Here is an 18,687-nt window from a genome sequence, read left to right as displayed (position 1 = left end):
TGTATGTAAGCATTGAGCCAAATGTAATAATGCCAACATATTAAACTAACAATATTTGTCTCTTATGTATAATACATCTATATATACACTGTCAAAGATACTTGTCTTTGAGGGAAGATTTAAGGTGATAGGAAATATAAGTAACTGCAACTTGAATTTTTACTGAAGCTCAGTATTTGACAGAGTTCAAGTTCACTGCTGTGATAACTAATCATGATTAATATAATGCTAACTTTAATATTGGCCATATTATATTTACATTACCAAAGTAAGATGACTTTAGTCTCATGAACAACATGAGCTAATTGTTATTTACTAAATAATCTTGAAATGACTGTTCAGTACAGGAATGAAGCCCAACAATCATGTTTTACAGTCCCGTGGTCTCAGCCTCAGATACTCAACTAATCAAAGTGATGTCATAAAAAAATGAATGACCAACAACACATTTTTTCTCCTTCATTTCTGTCAAACAAAGCTGTATGAAACGTTTCTCGCAGCGCGAAGAAGGCTAGACCGTCCCATTTCACGAGCCTCTCACTTCCGCACTTCTCGCTCTTCGTAGTACGTAGTGCGCAAACTGCGCGTACTCCGAAGCGTGCGGTCGCTGGGTTGAGACACAGCCTTTATTAACAATTTTATTTATTCTTTGTTTAATATACAACTTGAAAAAACAACAAAGAAAAATAGCAACACATCATTTAAAGCCAGGAGTTCCTTTTTAAATTGGGAAATGAATAATGTTTAAATAAAGATTTGGGTTACTTAAAAAAGAAAAGGAAGGCGAGAAGAAGAAGAAGAAAAAACGGTGGGTTGGATTATTCATTTCCGGAGTTTTTGAATAACTGGAAAGGGTTTCAAATATGTACGTCTTTACCTGAGTAGTATCGACAGAGTAACTAGGACTTTTTAAATTTATTTATTTAATTATTTGAGTCGAAGGAGGAAATGCGAGATTGGATTTAAAATGGGAGTTTCGGCAGCAGGTAACGAAACAAGAGAGCAGCATCTCTAGCAAATTTACCTGTAAACCTTACACTTTCAGATTGTAAAGTTTTGAAGGAAGGGTCTAACTGGGGTTTGTTTACATGGATTACCTGTAGACCTGATTATTTGAAACTTCGGTCTTGATTAATCCTAACATTAAGATCTAGAGTGAGAGACAGAAAACAAGGAAGTGTAACCTCGATGGGTGTACTATGAAGTACCATTAATGGCTTATCGAGCTGAAAGTCAGAGTTTCCGACTTGGAAATATGGTCGTTATGTTCAGTTTCGGTTTAAAATTGGCTCGCAATAGTCTGTAGTTTCTGCTTCTAAAGGCTGACTTTGGTCCAAGATGGCTCCGGTGTGTGTGGTGTGTGTGGCTTGCCGTTTGCCTCTGTAAATTGTGTTATTGTTTGTTTTGTTTCTTACAATTTGTGCCACCAAAATCAACTCACGACTGGTGTATGAACGACCAAAACCTTTGAATCTTCCATATTTTGCCACTAATCAGAAGGACCAAAGAACAGGGTATCCACCGCCTCTGGTTGATGTTCCTGCTTACTTGCTACGTGGTGCGCTTCCTCCTGCACCTACGCACGCACCGCCATAGACGCTGGGTAATCGTCCCGGTCGGCTGGTGAAGCTTTAAGCTTATGCTGGGCTTACACTGTGCGATTTTTTTTTTCAGTCGCGTTTACTTTTTCTTCAGCGGCTGCTCCAGTTAAGCTGGGCTTACACTGTGCGATTTTTGGCCCATTTTGAGCCGATTTTTGAGTCGTGCGACCGTTTTGGCGATCGGCCCGATTTTGGCCTTCATCGTGCGTCGTGCATCGTGTAGTATACGTGGGGTAATGAGAAGCGATTTACACCTCACGACGAGCTCCCGATCATCAATCGCTTGGTCGTGAGGACCGTCGTGAGGGTGTCACCGCAGTTTGTCACACTGCGCACGCGCAAACACAAATGTCAGCGAAAAAGACGGCACAGCACAGCAGGGCAGCGTGTGATCTGGACACAAGCGATGGAGGCACAACTTGTAGAACTTTGGAAAGCTCATCCGAGCCTTTTCGATGTGGCCTCACAAAATTATCACGACCACAACAACCGTGAAAGTAGTTGGATTTACATTGCTGCTCAATCACAGCTGCCTGATCAATGTTTTTCATTAGCAATTTAACAAAGTTGATGGTGGTGGTGTGTGTGTGAGTGAAAGACAGAGAGGGAGAGCGAGCGACAGAATTTCTGTTATAACCTTCATTTTTATGGACGCACAGTGTGAGCACTCAGGTCGCATCAGAGCATCGGGCCGTATAGTGTGAGACCCTGCATCGTGACCTATGAACTTCTAACCCCTGCGAGTCAATCGTACAGTTTGAGCAGGAGCTGAATCGCGCGACTGAAAAAATCGCACAGTGTAAGCCCAGCATTAGTTATGGTCTGCTCCATCGCATCCCAATGCGTCTTCTGGATCCTATTGCCTCTTATTTGGTTCCTCTCGTGATCTCGGGAGGACGTGAGCCTGCTTGCCGCTGTTTTTCGCGTCTTGGAAGTCGTGGAATAAGCCTTTTGAATTTGCGCCCATTAACTTGGGCTTCACAGACCACTTCTGCCCAGACTCCAGCTCCAATGAAAATGGCTTTAACAAATGCGTTTTTGTGTGTGACTGAGACATGGATGAGAGTTGGTGAGTCTAGCATGATTTCTGGACTGTTACCTTCCGACTGCTCATTTCTCAGTGCTGCAAGGATATCAGGTAGAGGAGGCGGAATATTGACCGTTTTTTTTTTAAATGCAAACAACTCCATGTACCGGTTCCCCCCTTCAGATTTTAAATTTCTCATATTTAAACTGGGATGCTCTGAACCAGTTGTGTGTGCACTAATCTATCGGCCGCCCCAGTTTAACAAAGATTTTTTAAATGACTTTTCATGGGGGTTTTTCGGCTGAAATTGTGCCTAAATATGATCGGATTTTAATAGTTTGTGATTTTAATATTCATGTCTGTTGCCCTGATGGACTACTTGTTCAGGAGTTTTTAAATCATAATTATTCTTTTAACCTTGTACAGTCTGTACAAGGCCCTACACATCAGCAGGGGCACACTCTTGACCTGGTGTTTTCATATGGTTGATCTATTTTTAACTTGGAAATTAGGGATTCAGTGTTTTCTGATCATTGGCATTTCTCTTGTGCATGAGTTTAATGCTTGTGCTCCACCCAGGCGCTGCTGTATGTGTAACTCGTCCACCGCTGCTCTCTTCTCCTCAACCTTTATGGAAAAAAATATTTTTATTGACCCTGAGGTCACTTTTGGCCTTAGTCCAGATGAGTTGCTTTAGCAGTTCCAGGAAACCTGTATTCAGATCCTAAACATTGTGGCCCCATTTAAAAACCAGATGCCCAAAACGTATTCTTCAGCCCTGGTCAAATGAATCCACCCGAGCAGGCGTCAGTGTAGGAGAGCAGAGCAAAAGTTGAAGAAAGACAAATTGCAGGTTTATTTTGAAATGTTAAAAGACTGTTGGAAATGTTATCTGAATACAGTAAAAAAGAAAAAAAACTGACATTTTTCTCAGCTGTGCCTCAGGCTTCGTGCCTCTTCTTTGAGCTTCTCCTAAAATCTCGGGAAATTAGTGATCTTAACACTGCTCCGTCATTACATTAAATTGTCATAATCCTCATGTTCTTTTTAAAACTATCAGCTCTGCCCTAAATGTGCTCCAGTCTACCACCCTGAAAGGCTCTGCTGACACATGTAATTAGTTCCTTTCTTTCTTTGTAAACAAGGTCGAGTCTATCAGGTCAGCAATATTACTTCCTACAGTTGACCCATCGATGATTATTCCCTGCTCAGCTTCTTTACACCACTTTGAGCCTGTTTCAATTAGGATTCTCAATGAGGATGTTGTCCCTGCATGGCTCATTAAAGAGGTTTTTCCTACGACTGGAATCCGAGGACATGCTATTATAAATAGCAGTGTTACTTTCAGTGTGGTTCCTGACGGTTTTAAACATGCAATTGTACATAATTTATTACAAAAACCTTGACCCTTCAGTTTTGCTCAAATTTTAGACCAATCTCAAAACTCCCATTCCTTTCAAAGTTATTGGAAAAAATATTTTTATGCAACTGAACTCGTTTTTAGATACTAATGGTATTATGGAGGTTTTTCAGTCTGGTTTTAAACATCCACATTCCATTGAAACAGCACTTTTATGGGTTTTTAATGACATCCTTTTAGCAAATGATTGTAAGGGTTCCGTGATCCTTGTGCTTTTAGATCTTACTGTAGCGTTTGATACTGTTGACCACAATATTCCTATCTCCCGTTTGGAACACTGGGTTGGGATTAAAGGTGCAGCACTGGATTGGCTTCGTTCCTATTTGAGTTGCAGAACGAAAACGTTTTTTCCACCTCAGACCCCCTTACTTGTGGGGGTGCCCCAGGGCTCAATCCTTGGTCCTCTTCTTTTTTTTTTCACTGTACCTGCTCCATTTAGGGTCTATTCTTAGAAAACACAAAATATCCTTTCACTGCTACACAGACGACTGCCAAATTTACTTGCCTTTAGCACCTAATGGCCCAGGCTCCATCTAGATTCTTCTCAACTGCCTTGAAGATGTCAAAGCTTGGATGGCTCTGAACTTTTTGAGTTTCAATGAGAGAAAAACGGAGGTAGTTATATTCAGGCCTAATGATATCTCATGCAACCCGCTTGGGAATTGTGGTTGGCTTGGGTCATGTATCAAACAGCATGTCACAAATCTGGGATATATTCCTTCCCTAGGTCAGCTGATGGGCTGCTTTTGCTTTTCGTTGTCCTGAAAACTAGGCTGAAACTTAGGAGAATGAGCTTTTTCAATTATGGCTCCCAAACTCTGGAATACGCTGCTATTAGACAGGCATCTTCACTTCCTGTTTTTAAGTCACTTTTGAAAACACACCATTTTTTCAATAGTGCTTAGACTGGTGTGAGTTGATATGTTTGTGTGTATTATGTGTTTTTGTGAGTGTCAGGGGTAAATATAAGAAAATAAAATGCATTTCATTTTATTGGCATCTGTCAGTGAAGGGCCACGACAGGGGAAAAAATGTCTACAGAAGCTGCTATTTTGGTATGCCCACAGTTCTGTTTTGCTAAACTTGGCTTGTTTGATTGTGTGTCTTGCTGGTGTTCAGTTACTTTTGATATTTGTACTCGACTCGCTCCATACGACACTCCTTTCTTGAGTGTTTGCGCTAGGACCAAATGTCATGACAACCATCACAAGCACAGGTGACAGTTCACCTGTGGCGTGTATATTACTTGTGTACTTTTACACAAGTAATATTGCTGCAATATGTTCTGTGTTTCATATTATTATATGCTTGGAGTAGATTTTGTACTTTGATTGTGAATAATGAGCCTGGTGCTAAATGTCCTATTTGATTTTTGTGACTTAAAGTTTGTTGGTTTTTGTTTTTGTTCATTGCAGTGAACCGAGGATAAGGCAATAGCTGTGGGACCTTTGGTGAGTCGTTTTTAACACTCCTTTTGTCGTACAACCAACTTTACACCTTTGGGAGTGGCTGTAGATCATCTACCTATTAGGGTGATTTCTGCTTCAGTCTGCATGCCAAGTATCCTTGGGCAAGATACTAACTCAAAGTGCTTGTATGAATGACCACTAGTTGTATAAAGTGCTTTGTGTCCAGGTGGTGTAGAGAAGCTCTATATGAGAACCAGTGCATTTACCATTTTCATATATATATATATGTATATATTAGGGGTGCAACGATACACAAAATTCACGGTTCGGTTCGGTTCGATACTTTGGTGTCACGGTTCGATATTTTTTCGATACAAAAAAATGTTCATCCCTTTTTAATTTGTCATTTTATAAGATTATAAATATATATTTTAACTCAAAAGTACAGTTTTTAAATTTAACCCTAACCCTTGTGCGTGTTTTTTATTTTGACAGCGAATGCGCACCTGCGGACCACTTATGTGCAGCCCTGGTTATTTAGCTCGTCATATTGCAGCCACAGAAATTCTTTTGTCCATGAAACCATAAAGCTGCACTTTCTTTTTGCCTTATAGTCTGATTTGTCATAACTTCTCCGTTTTGTGGTAAGCTTTTCTTTGGCGGTCACTTCTTCACCCTGACCTGTCTTATTTGGCTCAGCAGAACTAAAATATATATCCTGCTGCTTTTACACACGCACTCACATAAGCTCAGCGATTCTCTGCGCGATCAACCTCTCACATGTTTAAGCTGCGCGAGATTTCACTTGTCATGTTTGCATAGTAAGCTAACGATTAATAAGACGATGTCAGAGGAATTGGTGCACAAATTATCATCACTCACAGATCAGTGCTGTCGCTCTCTATACACAGTTCGCACGATTGCAAAGTGAAAGCAAATTCAAACGCGATATTCAATATATTCAATATGTCACATATTGACAGTGGCTCACCGATGCCAATGACATAATTACCCAGCTACATTTCTGAAAGAATGCAAAAGCATTGACATATATTTTTCCTTCCTACAATAGCCCGACGGGCAGGGAAGAGATAGATTTTGGTAGCCCGACTGAAAAAATCGCTAGCCCCGGGACGTCGGGCTAGCGATATTGCGAGCCCTGTATCTGATTGAGGAATCACTCATCTTTGGAAAAGAGAGTTTATTACAGAGAAATGTCTCTTTCCAAAATAAAAGCTATACTATCCGCTTCTTCTGGGCTATATTCTCAGCAGCATATTAAACATATAAGGAGAATCATGTGCTAACAGCTGTCTAAATGACTCGGCTAAAGTTAGTAGCATGCTTGCTTGTTTTTGTCTGCTTCCACTTGTCTTTGCACTAGGATGATGTCGGCGTAAATGTGCAGTCATATTCGTTGTGTTCCCACTAGTGATTTCAGGTTAATCTCGTTGAAATGACCTTAACGCCACAACACGGCAAATCTCCGTTAACGAGCTACCGCCGATCGCCCCGTGCATGGGGCTAGACGGCCAACACGTTAACGAGCTAACTGCGCTAACACACTAGTTCCCACCCATGTAATTGAGCATTGCATGGCACATCCAACATACTGTTTTACTTTAGTCCATGACTCGCTTACCTTCAGGGTCATACGTCACATGAAAACCAAAATAATTCCAAACGCCAGATCTGAATGAGGGTGGGGGAGGTCCATGTTGCAAGGAGTCCGAACGACATTCCAATGTCATTGCTGTATAGCCTGGTAGTGTGGATCAGTGAATCGATATCTCGTTCACTCTTGGCATACAGCTTGATGTCATCCATATACAGGAGGTGGCTGACAACTGCTCCGTTCCGTAGTCGGTATCCGTAGCCAGTCTTGTTAATGATCTCACTGAGGGGGTTCAGGCCTATGCAGAACAGCAGTGGGGACAGAGCATCTCCTTGGTAGATCCCGCACTTGATGGTGACTTGTGCTATGGGCTTGGAGTTGGCCTCTAGTGTTGTACGCCACATCCCCATTGAGTTCCTGATGAAGGCTCTTAGGGTCCCATTGATCTTGTACAATTCTAGGCATTCCAGTATCCAGCTGTGGGGCATTGAGTCATAGGCCTTCTTGTAATCAATCCAGGCAGTGCACAGGTTGGTCAGTCTGGTCTTGCAGTCTCGGCTGACTGTTCTGTCTACCAGTAGCTGGTGTTTTGCGCCTCTGGTATTCTTGCCAATTCCTTTCTGTGTCCCGCTCATGTATTGACCCATGAGCTTCCATGTAGTACTGAGGCAGGTTATTGGTCGGTAGTTGGAGGGGACCGGTCCCTTCTTGGGGTCCTTGGGGATCAGGACCGTCCGACCTTCGGTTAGCCATTCCGGGTGTCTCTCGTTAACTAGCAGCTGGTTCATTTGTGCTGCCAGACGCTCGTGGAGTGCAGTCAGCTTCTTTAGCCAGTAGGCGTGAACCATGTCGGGGCCTGGTGCTGTCCAACTCTTCCTACTGGAGACCCTTTCTTGGATATCTGCCACTGTGATGGTTACTGGACCCTGTTCAGGGAGGTCGCTGTGGTCTGCCCTCAGATCCACTAGCCACTGAGCATTGCCGTTATGGGTTGCGTCCTTCTCCCATATGCTCTTCCAGTATTGCTCCGTCTCCAGCCTTGGTGGTGCTGTTCTCTTATTATTATTGTTCCCTTGCCACTGAGAGTACACCTTTGCTGGTTCTGTGAAGAACAGCTGGTTTATTCTCCTGCCTTCTATCTCTCTGGTGTACCTCCTCAAGCGGCTGGCCAAGGCTGTGAGTCTTTGCTTGGCAGTTTCCAAGGCCTCAGGTATGGACAGCTTGCTGTATTTCTTATGCACCTTCTTTGCCGCACCTTTCTGCAACTCCGTTAGTTGGCTAACCTCCCTCCGTGCTACTTTGATCTTGCCCTCTAGCCTCCTTCTCCATGGAGGGTACTGCCCCTTGTGGCTGTTCAACTTGTAGCCAAGCATCTCAATAATCACTGCTGCCGTATTGTAGATCAGCTTGTTAGTGTCGGTAATCGTGGTTGTAGGTATTGTCCGTAGTGCTGCATTAACATCATCTAGCAGACCTTCTGAGGGTACTTCACGTAATCTTGGTAACCGGCAACGGGGGATTCAGGTTTCAAGCTTGGCCATGATCCTATTTTTCAGGTCAGTTCCTCTCGCACTCAACGATCCTTCTCCTATCGCACTTGGGGCTATGTACCCAATCTCGGGTGGGGGTGATGATATCTCCCCCCTGACCTGGCGTCCTGACTCCTCCTTGCCGTAGCATTTGTGTTGTACCTCGTCAATCTCTAGCTGTGAGAGCAGTCCCTTCTTTCGAATGTTGGAACACTGAGCTACTAGTTGTTTCGCCGTCATTGTGGATGTTGGGTATCGAAGAATCCATAGGTCCCTCATCCTATTCATGTAGCCCCTTCCGCCGGGGTTACTTGCGTAGCAGCATTCCAACAACGCCCTGTTTTCGTCTCTTGCCCACCGATGCCTTCTTGTTCCAGTAGCCCACTTTTCATCAGGGTGCCCTGGTTCCTCAACACCTGACGCGGACCTTGTTGATCCGGGCGACGTCCGAGCCGGCATGCCTTCATATTTTTTGCTGCTCAGCTAATTTAAGAAACTCAGACCAAAATTTGAAAAAAAAAAATGCTTTGGCAAGTTTGGCTATATTCCATTCAACACAGTGGAAATGGTTTGAATTTAAAACAAGCAAGTGGCAGAAAATGGTCCCAGTATGACATAAGGGAAACAGCAGGGTTGGAACACTCTCTGGTGATTTAAGATGCACATTTTGTGGTCCTTCTTTGACATAATGGAACGCCGCAAGATCCAGTAACCTAACTTCATTATAAATGACACTGAAGCCTCAGGGTATAGCTTCTTTTCATACAGCTGTTTTAAAATGTTTAATTCTTCTCATTTGTGGGAAATGGCTACAATATAGATTTTTCTTCATATAAGTTTAATATCTGTCATGGTAGAGTTTTGAAGGGTTTTCTGACTTTTGTGGTGTTTCTACACAAATATAAGCCAAAATGCACAGATAAAGGAAAGTTTAGCAGTAAAACTGTTCCTCTTCTTATACATAAACAAGTCATCACCAGAGGAAATCTGCATTTAAAACTGACAAATGACTTGTGCTGTCGAAATACCAGAACCAGCTAAAGCTATAGAGTTTTCTTTGAAGAATGAATACCTGCCTTGCAGTTTAAGCAGTGTAAAGACAGCACATGCCATTCAGACTTTCAGCTGTAACTGTCACATTGTTGTAGTATTGTGTCGGATTTATATTGATGTTCATTTCTTTTAAGATTACAGTTAATAGTGGTGCAACGGATCACGGTTGATCCGAAATCCAAACCGATCCCACTCCACGGTTCGGTACGCACTTGATTTGAAAAAGAAAAAAAAAGTATGTGTATGGTGCGCGTGATCAGTCTGTCAAGCAGTAGTTATGGTCAGCGCTAGTTATGGTCAGCGCTAGTTATGGTCAGCGCTAGTTATGGTCAGCGCTAGCGGTCCAAGTGGCGGAGCAGAGGAGTTTGCGGCATTCAAGCAGCCCTTTGCTGCCCAATCCGACCGGGCTAAAGCTATTACTAAAGCTATTGGGGTGTTTAGCTGCAGACAGGAGGCCGTATTCCGTTGTGCAAAACAAGCGGTTTAAACTGTGATGAACGTGCTTGAGCCACGCTATGATATCTCGTTGCGCATCCACTTCAGTGTGACAAGATGGTTCCAAGCATGTATGAGCAGGAGAAGTTTAAAGTTATGGCTGAACTGTCCCAGGCTTCTTCTGTTGCTCTAACTACAAATGGGTGAAGCTCCAGGGCAACGGAAAGCCACGTGACCGTGACCGCTCGTTATATCACAGCGGAGTGGTAGATACAAAGCCCTGCACTGCCCTATAGATTACATTAGATTAGATGGAACTTTATTAATCCCTCGGGTGGGTTCCTCCGGGAAATTCAGTTTCCAGTAGCACAGCACCGACAGAAGTTGCAGAATGTGAGCAGAAATATACCATATTTACACCTATATAAATACAGAGAATACAAAAGGGATACAAAGAATAAATAGGAATAAGAATACAAGTATTGTGAGTCTATTACACCGTTGGTTATTAACAAAAACTATTGCACAGTGAAAAGGCACTACAGCTTACTTGTTCCCCCCTCCTTTGTCCCGTTTCCCCTCCCTCTCCCCTCCAGCGAGGAGTTAAACAGTTTGATGGCGTGTGGGACAAAGGACTTTTTAAGTCTGCTGGTCTTTGCCTTTGGGAGAAGCAACCTGTCACTGACAGGCTCCTCTGGTTGTTTATGGCCGTGTGCAGAGGATGAAGAGGCTGCCCAGCATGGTCCATAATGTCCATATTGCACCTTAATTTGTTTTTATATAAGTGTCTGGAATGAGTCTTGAGTTGAATGATTTTAAATAGGCAAAAAATACTTAAATAAGTAAATGGTGAGTCGAATTTTTGCCGAATTTTTTTTCTATTTTTGCTGATCCAAAAATTGATCCGATCTGTGACTTAAAACCGTGATCCGATCTGAACCGTGAGATTTTTGATCCGTTGCACCACTAACAGGTAATGAAACATTTACCATTGTAACATTAAAACAAACACTAAGGGACTGTGTTTGAAATCATGAAGCACAAACTAAAAACCAGCAACAAACAACTTAAACATAAACAATCACAAAGAAAGAACAATACAGTATCCACATCTGAACCAAAGAGTAAAACAGTGAAATGTGGATTATTAAATATTAGGTCTCTCTCCTCCAAGTCTCTGTTAGTACATGACTTAATAATTGATCAACAAATTGATTTACTCTGCCTTACAGAAACCTGGTTGCAGCAGGATGATTATGTTAGTTTAAATGAATCAACACCCCCGAGTCATTCTAACTACCAGAAATCTCGAAGCACAGGCTGAGGGGTCGGTGTGGCAGCAATTTTTCACACCAGCCTATTAATTAATGAAAGACCAAGACAGACTTTTAATTCATTTGAAAGCCTGATGCATAGCCTCGTCCACCCCAGCTGTGAAACTCAGAAACCAGTCTTACTTGTTATCATCTATCGTCCACCTGGGCCTTACACAGAGTTTCTGTCTGATTTCTCAGACTTTATATCTAATTTAGTTCTGAGCTCAGATAAAATAATTATTGTGGGTGATTTTAACATCCATGTAGATGCTAAAAATGACAGCCTCAACATGGCATTTAATCTGTTATTAGACTCAATTGGTTTCTCTCAAAATGTAAAAGAACCCACCCACCACTTTAATCACACTTTAGATCTTGTTTTAACATATGGCATAGAACCTGAACATTTAACAGTGTTTCCTGAAAACCCTCTCCTGTCTGATCATTTCCTGAACATTTACATTACATTTACAATAATTGATTACACAGCGGTGAAGAGTAGACTTTATCAAAGTAGATGTCTTTCTGAAAGTGCTGTAACTAAGTTTAAGAATATAATCCACCCACTGTTATCATCTTCAATGCCCTGTACCAACACAGAGCAGAGCAGCTATCTGAACGCTACCCCAACAGAGGTCGATTATCTTGTTAATAATTTCACCTCCTCACTACGTACGACTCTGGATACTGTAGCTCCAGTGAAAACTAAGGTCTCTAATCAGAAGTACCTGACTCCGTGGTATAATTCTCAAACACGTACCCTAAAGCAGATGACTCGTAATCTGGAGAGGAAATGGCGTGTCACAAATTTAGAGGATCATCATTTAGCCTGGAGAAATAGTTTGCTGCTTTATAAGAAAGCCCTCCGCAAAGCCAGAACATTTTACTATTCATCACTGATTGAAGAAAATAAGAACAACCCCAGGTTTCTCTTCAGCACTGTAGCCAGGCTGACAAAAAGTCAGAGCTCTGTTGAGCCAACCATCCCTTTAACGTTAACTAGTAATGACTTCATGAACTTCTTCACAAATAAAATTTTATCATTAGAGAAAAAGTTACCAATAATCATCCCACAGATGTAATATTATCTACAGCTACTCTTAGTACATTGATGTTAAGTTAGACTCTTTTTCTTCAATTGATCTTTCTGAGTTAACTTCAATAATTACTTCCTCCAAACCATCAACGTGTCTTTTAGACCCCATTCCTACAAAACTGCTCAAAGAAGTCCTGCCATTAATTAATTCTTCGATCTTAAATATGATCAACCTATCTCTAATGATCGGCTATGTACCACAGGCCTTCAAGCTGGCTGTAGTTACACCTTTACTCAAAAAGCCATCTCTAGACCCAGCAGTCTTAGCTAATTATAGGCCAATCTCCAACCTTCCTTTCATATCAAAAATCCTTGAAAGAGTAGTTGTCAAACAGCTAACAGATCATCTGCAGAGGAATGGTTTATTTGAAGAGTTTCAGTCAGGTTTCAGAGCTCATCACAGCACAGAAACAGCTTTAGTGAAGGTTACAAATGATCTTCTTATGGCCTCTGACAGTGGACTCATCTCTGTGCTTGTCCTGCTAGACCTTAGCGCAGCATTCGATACTGTTGACCATAATATCCTATTAGAGCGATTAGAACATGCTGTAGGTATTACAGGTACTGCGCTGCAGTGGTTTGTATCATATCTATCTAATAGACTCCAATTTGTGCATGTAAATGGAGAGTCCTCTTCACAAACTGAGGTTAATTATGGAGTTCCACAGGGTTCAGTGCTAGGACCAATTCTGTTTACATTATACATGCTTCCCTTAGGCAGCATCATTAGAAGACATAGCATACATTTACACTGCTATGCAGATGACACCCAGCTCTATCTGTCCATGAAGCCAGATAACACACACCAATTAGTTAAACTGCAGGAATGTCTTAAAGACATAAAGACCTGGATGGCCGCTATCTTTCTGCTTCTTAATTCAGATAAAACTGAGGTTATTGTACTCGGCCCTGAAAATCTTAGAAATATGGTATCTAACCAGATTCTTACTCTGGATGGCATTACCTTTGCCTCCAGTAACGCTGTGAGGAACCTTGGAGTCATTTTTGACCAGGACATGTCCTTCAACGCTCATATTAAACAAATATGTAAGACTGCTTTCTTCCATTTGCGCAACATCTCTAAAATTAGAAATATCCTGTCTCAGAGTGACACTGAAAAACTAGTTCATGCATTTATTACTTCCAGGCTGGACTACTGTAATTCATTATTATCAGGATGTCCAAAAAACTCACTGAAAAGCCTTCAGCTAATCCAAAATGCTGCAGCAAGAGTCCTGACAGGGACTAGAAAGAGAGAGCAGATTTCTCCTGTTTTGGCTTCCCTTCATTGGCTTCCTGTTAAATCCAGAATTGAATTCAAAATCCTGCTCCTCACATACAAGGTCTTAAATAATCAGGCCCCATCTTATCTTAATGACCTTGTAGTACCATATCACCCTATTAGAGCACTTCGCTCTCGCTCTGCAGGCCTACTTGTTGTTCCTAGAGTATTTAAAAGTAGAATGGGAGGCAGAGCCTTCAGTTTTCAGGCCCCTCTTCTGTGGAACCAGCTTCCAGTTTGGATTCGGGAGACAGACACTATCTCTACTTTTAAGATTAGGCTTAAAACTTTCCTTTTTGCTAAAGCATATAGTTAGGGCTGGACCAGGTGACCCTGAATCCTCCCTTAGTTATGCTGCAATAGATGTAGGCTGCCGGGGGATTCCCATGATGCATTGAGTTTTTCCTTTCCAGTCACCTTTCTCACTCACTATGTATTAACAGACCTCTCTGCATCGAATCATATCTGTTATTAACCTCTGTCTCTCTTCCACAGCATGTCTTTATCCTGTCTTCCTTCTCTCACCCCAACCGGTCGCAGCAGATGGCCGCCCCTCCCTGAGCCTGGTTCTGCCGGAGGTTTCTTCCTGTTAAAAGGGAGTTTTTCCTTCCCACTGTCGCCAAAGTGCTTGCTCATAGGGGGTCATATGATTGTTGGGTTTTTCTCTGTATCTATGAAGCGCCTTGAGGCGACTTTTGTTGTGATTTGGCGCTATATAAATAAAATTGAATTGAATTGAATTGATTATTTTACAAGAGTTTTAATTGTTTGGTTTTTTTTATTCTGTTTTCCAGAAGGGGAAAACTACAAGAGCGAAAAAGGTCATGAAGGAATAATTCAAAACATCTGACAGGAAGCAGTGAAAAAACCGAGACCAGATAAAACGCAGTGTTACTGAAAAAATGGATATACCATTAAACACAAAATCAAGGAGCAAAAGCAGGAGTGGGAGCACTAAAGAAAAAGAAGACTCAGATGTTAGTATACATCATTCAGAGATCCAGAGTACACCTCAATGGCTTCATGGAGGATTTGGCCTTTCTCCTCTAAAAAGAGAGTTAAAATCAGGAGAAGGTTTCATTGCCCCTTACCCTTACCCCCTTGCCTCTATGTATTACAGCAACCCGTATCCAGCACCTGGAATAACTACTTCGTCACTTGTTCCACAAGAGTATGAAATGAAGGGAAAGGGAAGAAAAAAGGCAAACAAAACAGGACTGTTGGAAGGCTCTGATTTACTCCTTCATGGTAAACACGAGCAAAATGAAAGAGAAAAGACAGAAAGCATACTGTCAGAAATGATCAAAAACCAAAAAAATGAACAAAAAGAATCAGAAATGACAAACTTGCATTCTGAAATGAACCTTCCTGCTTGGAAGGTTCGAGTGCCCAGCTTTGATTCAGGTTTTACCCCGGCAATGTTAAATCATCATGTAGGAGATTCTGGAATACAAGAAATGTTACGAAGGAAAAAAAGGAGGATGTTAATGGGTTCTCCGTCAATTACTCGAGCTAAACACAAGCAAACGCAGACAGAAATAACAGGAAGCTTCCTTTCTAACACTTGTGAACATTGCGTATACATGCCTACATGGGAAATAAGAGAAAAATTTCCATCTCCAGGTCCATCTCCAGGTGATGTTAATTACATCAGAAGAGTTCCAAAATCAAGTGACTCTAAATATCCTCCTTCCTGCTCCTTTTCTGTGACTTCTTTTGTTGACGAATCAGCAGCAGATAGCAGCACTGCAAGTCCTGAGAGTGAAGAAATCATGACACACAGTATTATGAAGTTAGAAGCCATGCCATACGATTATAAACTTCGAGGAACATCTGGATCTAGTGGGCTGTCCAGCAGATCCTGCCTCTTGCCTTGTTCTCACAGCATGGTCTCACTGAGCAAAATACCCCGTGCAAAGAACAACTTTACACAAGTAAACAGCTCACCTGATATGCTGTTAAATGAGTTTACACCAGTTATCACTGATGATTTTGATGATGAAAACTACACGTTCCAGTGCTCCTGTCCAGGCCTGTACCAGTGCAGTGTGACCGGCCTGGTGTTTTTAATGAAGGCAGAAGGAGACGTGGTTTACAGGACTGTCCCTTGGAACAGGAGGCTGCTGGCCCAACACCACAAGAAGCCTGCAGGACCCCTGTTTGACATCAAATGTCAGCAGCAGTCTGTGTGTCAGCTTTGTCTCCCACACTGTGAGCTCATCTCCACAGGTGGAGGTCAGTTCTTGCAGGTCGCTCATGTGAAGGAGGAGGGCATCAAGTTCATCACCCCTCAGCGGATAACGGAAAGTCACGTTGTTATAAACATCACAGGGTTTTCTGGTTATGGTAATGTGAAGGATGAAGACTCTCCTCCCGACCCAGTCCAAGCTTTGGTTCTGCTCTTCTACAAACCCCCAGTTGATCGTGATCCCAGATCCATCCTCAATGTATTGTTGTTGCCAAGGAACATCGTGATCCGTGATGTACAGCGCACCAGGAGGAAACTAAATGGGGATGAGAGGTACATAGATACATCTCCTCACTGCAAACTGCATCCAAAGCAGGTTTACACTCTGTCCACTGTTCCTGAGGATGATCTGATTAAAGTTCAACCAAAAGAGATAGATTTTGATGATGAGTACCACGACAGTTACTTCACATCTTTCCAGGTGATTTTAAGAATAGTCTTCAGAGATATTAGCCTGAGTCTGAAAGAAAAGAGCAGCTCCACCTGTGTTTGGGAAAGAGATCTATGTATTTTCTCCCCTACAGTGGGAACTATAAATCTTCCTCCTTCTGAGAGGCTGTTAAACACACGAAGCTGCTTCATTGAAGGGATATCAGAACCTAATCTCAACAGCCTGATCGACAAACTGCTGGAGAAAAAGGTGATAACTGATGCAGAGAGGGAGGCAGCAGATGTGAAGCAAGACAAAAGGGAAGAGGCTCGTTTTGTTATCGACACTGTGAGGAATAAAGGTGATGCTGCCAGTTCAGAGTTGATTAACATTCTCCGTGAGCTTGACAAAATCCTCTTTGAGCACCTCAGGTTAAACTGAACAGATTTTTTTGTAGCATTTGTGGGGAGAAAGTGAAGCAATTACCTGCCTGTGTGTAAATGGTAAAATTGCCTGTATTTATAGCGCTTTACTAGCCCCTAAGGACCCCAAAGCACTTCACACATTCAGTCATCCACACATTCACACACTGGTGATGGCAGCTACATTGTAGCCACAGCCACCCTGGGGCGCACTGACAGAGGCGAGGCTGCCGGACACTGGCGCCACCGGGCCCTCTGACCACCACCAGTAGGCAACGGGTGAAGTGTCTTGCCCAAGGACACAACGACCGAGACTGTTGGAGCCGGGGCTCGAACCGGCAACCTTCCGATTACAAGACCATATGTGTAGGGTCAGCATATGGTGGCAAATATTTTAAGAGGTAAAAACAAAAAACAGTTTGTTGGTCTGAAAATTATTTGATAACACACTTTAAATATACACAACCAGTCAAAATTTAGACACACATTCTCATTTAATGGTTTTTCTTTAGTTTTACTACTTTCTACATTGTAGATGCATACTGAAGACATCAAATATATTAAGCAAAATATATGGAGTCATGTAGCAAAGAAAAGAAAAAATTATCTGAATATGTCTTACACTATAGATTCCTCAAAGTAGCCCTTTGCTTTGTTGACAGCGCTGTAAACCCTTGGCCTTCTCTCAGAGAGCTTCATGATGTAGTCACCTAAAATGGTTTTCACATCACAGGTGTGCCTGTCAGGGTTCATTGGTGAAATGTTTTGCCTTCTTTATGGGGTTGGGACCATCAGTTGTGTTGTTTTTTTGTTTTAAAATTGCCCGATGCTTTTGTACGCTTCCTTGTGTTATTTTACCTTACAGTAACACGATATAACTAACAATGGCATGACCAATATTTTAGGCTTCACACAGTAAAACTGGTAATTTCAGTGACTTTTTGCTTTGAAACTTTGCACTTTGTCACAGACGTTAGACTTCTTCTGTTAAGTTGTTGTGACTGTGTGGAATGAACCAAATCTGACAGGTGAATATAATTCTTTGAAAAAATTTGCATTAAATTAAACTTGATTTGATTCAAACAAGTTCTATAAAATTAAAAATGTTTATAAATTGTGTTTTACTGCAGATCTCACATGTTATTTATGGCAGGAAGCACAAAGTTCTCTGTACGTTTCTGATTAAAACCCACAAACGCACCTTTTGTAAAGACAGCTGAATACTGACATGATGACAGTGATATCAACATCAGTCTGAGTTTAAATAAAGTGAATCTGTTTCAACAAATCTGACAAAAAGAAGCAACTAAACACATTTACCTTTAAATTCCTGCTTTGTTTTGAAACTATATTGCAATATTGTGAATTGGGTTTTAGTTTGCTCTTTAGGCTACTTTTTAGTATTGTTTATTTATTCTCACTTTTATTTTTAGATTTTCAGTTTCTAGCTTGCTTTATTAAATATAATAACTTGTATCCATGGTTATTTAACTTGTTTACAGTAAAGTGAAATGGTTTTTTTTATTTAATTTAAGATGTATTTACTGTACCTTAAATTACATTAATTTACTTTGAAGATTTTTTTTTTAATATTTCGGCGACTCTCCCAACATTGATGGCATAGACTGGGCATGGCCTCCCATCCAAGGCCCTGAGAAATCACTTGAATCACTATGGGTTACCCTATGTACCCACGTAATTGGTTTTTGGTCCCGTATGGTGATGAATTGTTAAGTAACAATTTTTGTATGTTAAAAAAGCATTTTTTTTTCTTTTTGTATATAAATAAATGTTGATGTTGTGTGATGGGATTGTGTGCTTCAGTTTTATTTATAATGTGCCAAATAACTACAATTGATGGCTC

The 18,687-nt window shown here is 41.6% G+C and overlaps 1 protein-coding gene across 3 annotated transcripts; it reads left to right on the top strand.

The window, feature by feature from the left end:
• Positions 1-581: 581 nt before the first annotated feature.
• On the top strand, positions 582-18,629 carry LOC146702273 (uncharacterized). Of its 3 annotated transcripts, none has more exons than XM_085468741.1 (3): positions 582-808; positions 5,464-5,499; positions 14,578-18,629. In XM_085468741.1, the coding sequence occupies exon 3, from the start codon at positions 14,686-14,688 to the stop codon at positions 16,840-16,842; it is 2,157 nt and encodes a 718-aa protein (XP_085324867.1). In that variant the 5' UTR covers positions 582-808; positions 5,464-5,499; positions 14,578-14,685; the 3' UTR covers positions 16,843-18,629. The 3 variants fall into 3 exon arrangements, with proteins under 3 accessions (XP_085324867.1, XP_085324869.1, XP_085324868.1); XM_085468743.1 differs by lacking the exon at positions 582-808 and adding an exon at positions 819-986; XM_085468742.1 differs by lacking the exon at positions 582-808 and adding an exon at positions 1,963-2,670.
• The last annotated feature ends 58 nt before the right edge of the window (positions 18,630-18,687 follow it).

This window comes from Copadichromis virginalis, linkage group LG9 (assembly GCF_057382275.1).
Source record: "Copadichromis virginalis isolate Kocher_CV1m ecotype Utaka linkage group LG9, C_Virginalis_male_GT1.1, whole genome shotgun sequence".
Lineage (NCBI taxonomy): Eukaryota > Metazoa > Chordata > Actinopteri > Cichliformes > Cichlidae > Copadichromis > Copadichromis virginalis.
The sequence above is the reverse complement of the archived record's forward strand: the minus strand, read 5'-3'. Positions and strand labels throughout refer to the sequence as shown.

Excerpts from the sequence above, each read along its gene's own strand:
- LOC146702273 (XM_085468741.1), top strand. The coding sequence starts at position 14,686 with ATGGATATACCATTAAACACAAAATCAAGGAGCAAAAGCAGGAGTGGG.